The sequence below is a fragment of the Empidonax traillii genome, unplaced genomic scaffold (genome assembly GCF_003031625.1).
Source record: "Empidonax traillii isolate 1590-97213 ecotype Southwest subspecies unplaced genomic scaffold, ASM303162v1 scaffold1037:size355049, whole genome shotgun sequence".
NCBI classification, from domain to species: domain Eukaryota; kingdom Metazoa; phylum Chordata; class Aves; order Passeriformes; family Tyrannidae; genus Empidonax; species Empidonax traillii.
The window spans coordinates 147,699-150,054 of NW_020956230.1; the positions used below are offsets into that span (position 1 = coordinate 147,699).

Consider the following 2,356-nt stretch of genomic DNA (forward strand, 5'->3'; position numbering starts at 1 on the left):
CGTCCCTTGATCCCCCCCTCGGCCGCTTTCTCGCATGAATCTCCTCGACCCTTTCATGAAAATGACAGAAGAGCAGGACAAATGTATCTCCGACGCCCCCAGCCCCACCATGTCGGATGACTCCGCCGGGTCCCCCTGTCCCTCTGGATCCGGGTCGGACACGGAGAACACCAGACCCCAAGAAAACACCTTCCCCAAAGGGGACCCGGACCTGAAGAAGGAGAACGACGAGGACAAGTTCCCGGTGTGCATCCGGGAGGCGGTGAGCCAGGTGCTGAAGGGCTACGACTGGACGCTGGTGCCGATGCCGGTGCGGGTGAACGGCTCCAGCAAGAACAAGCCGCACGTGAAGAGACCCATGAACGCCTTCATGGTGTGGGCGCAGGCGGCCCGCAGGAAGCTGGCGGACCAGTACCCGCATCTGCACAACGCCGAGCTCAGCAAGACCCTGGGCAAGCTCTGGAGGTGAGCGCGGGGCCGGGACGCGGGATGCTGCGGGGGCTGCGGATGCAGAGCCCGCTCCAGCCTGGACCAGCGGTCACGGGAGGGAGAGGATGTTCCCGGCCTGGAAGAGTCGCTGAAAACTTTTGCATGTGCTGGCGAACTTGCTTGGCGCGGGAGAAGCCGGAATAGTAGGGGGAAAGCAGGGAAAGCGGTTCCGCGTGGCCGCCTTCTGGTCCTGGAAGTGGTTTCTTTTCCCCGAGCGATGCTCGGGCTGGGGGGGACCGTGCGGGGGCTGGCGGAGCCCCCCGGGCCGTGCGAGCAGGGGCTGCCCCGGCCGCTGTTTGTTTGTGCTCCCGTGTCCGGAGAAAATGATGGGTTTTGGGGATTGCATCAGCTCGGCCCGGGAGGGGAGGGGGTGCGGGAGGGGGGCGATGCGGGGAGGGGGCGGCGGTGCCAAGCCCCGGTGGCGGGCGGGTGGGTGGCGGCGGCGAGTGGCGCATGGCCGGGTGCCCTCCGATTGCCAAAATAAGGCAGGGAGGGGAGAAAAACAGAAGGCAAGTGAGTCACCTGGCCGACACGCACTCTGACTGCACAAGGGGGCGGCGGGGAGGGGGGAATCCTAAATTTGTGGCAGGAGGAGAAATGGGTGAGCAAACCTGGCCCTGGCAGGCAGCGATGGGGTTGTCCCCAAAGCGCCCGGGGACGGGGACATGTGCCCACGGGATGGGGAGGGCGAGGGCTGGACCCCGGTGCAGCTCCTGCACCTCTCGTCCTTCCACTGAAGCGACCTGAGGGGTGACAACCAGCGAGTGCCCCAGACAGGGGGCTCAGCACCGTGGGGGGCTTTGCATCGCCAGCCGGGGGATCCGGGGGAGAGACATGAGCTGGTTTTAACGCGCTGATGCCCCCCCTTGAGCCGCAACTGACCCCTTGCACCCCTCCTGTGCCCCCCCAGGCTGCTGAACGAGAGCGAGAAGCGTCCCTTCGTGGAGGAGGCCGAGCGGCTGCGGGTGCAGCACAAGAAGGACCATCCCGACTACAAGTACCAGCCGCGGCGGAGAAAGTCAGTGAAGAACGGGCAGTCGGAGCAGGAGGAGGGCTCGGAGCAGACCCACATCTCCCCCAACGCCATCTTCAAGGCGCTGCAGGCCGACTCGCCGCAGTCATCCTCCAGCATCAGCGAGGTGCACTCCCCCGGGGAGCACTCGGGTAGGTACCCACGCACCCACGAGGCGTTTTGGGGGGGGGGGAGACGGCACAGCTACAGCTACCTAAGGAAAGTTGCAGCCCGAACCAGCTGGGATTGGGTAAGGGAGGGAAAAGGAGACCCAAAAATGCAGTGAGAAGGTGGGGCAGCTGCATCAGGAGAGGGGGCAGAGCTGCCCACGAGCTTTGCCCGTGGCACGGGCCACTGCAGCCACTTCCACCCCCCCACTGCATGTGGGAAAGTTACACTCTTAAATAAATAAATAAATAAATAAACAGAAAGCACCCTAAAAACTTTGCCCCCTGTCACAGCTCGTGTCTGAGGGCTCAGTTATTTCACCCAGCACAGGAGCTTGGTGCTGACAGGGCTCAGGTCTGTGCCCCCCACACAGCGGCAGCCCCTGTTCCCCTGCCCCCCGTAGGTGGGTTAACCATCGACTGCCTTACCACAGCGACACCCCCCTCACCCCTGTCCCCCTTCCTTCCTCCCACAGGGCAATCGCAGGGCCCCCCCACGCCCCCCACCACCCCCAAGACGGACGCGCAGCCGGGCAAGCAGGACCTGAAGCGGGAGGGCCGCCCCCTGCCCGAAGGCGGCCGGCAGCCCCCCCACATCGACTTCCGAGACGTGGACATCGGGGAGCTGAGCAGCGACGTCATCTCCAACATCGAGACCTTCGACGTCAACGAGTTCGACCAGTACCTG

General features: G+C 64.7%; 1 protein-coding gene across 2 annotated transcripts in view; it reads left to right on the forward strand.

The window, feature by feature from the left end:
- SOX9 (SRY-box 9) overlaps positions 1–2,356 on the forward strand; it is a 4,414-nt gene continuing 2,058 nt past the window's right edge. The window contains exons 1-3 of one of the 2 annotated variants that reach the window (XM_027904306.1): positions 1–465; positions 1,400–1,653; positions 2,145–2,341. In XM_027904306.1, coding sequence (XP_027760107.1) covers positions 35–465; positions 1,400–1,653; positions 2,145–2,341 — 882 coding nt within the window. In that variant the 5' untranslated portion in view covers positions 1–34. The remainder of the gene's footprint in view (positions 466–1,399; positions 1,654–2,144; positions 2,342–2,356) is intronic. The other variant, XM_027904307.1, reaches the window with a different exon arrangement.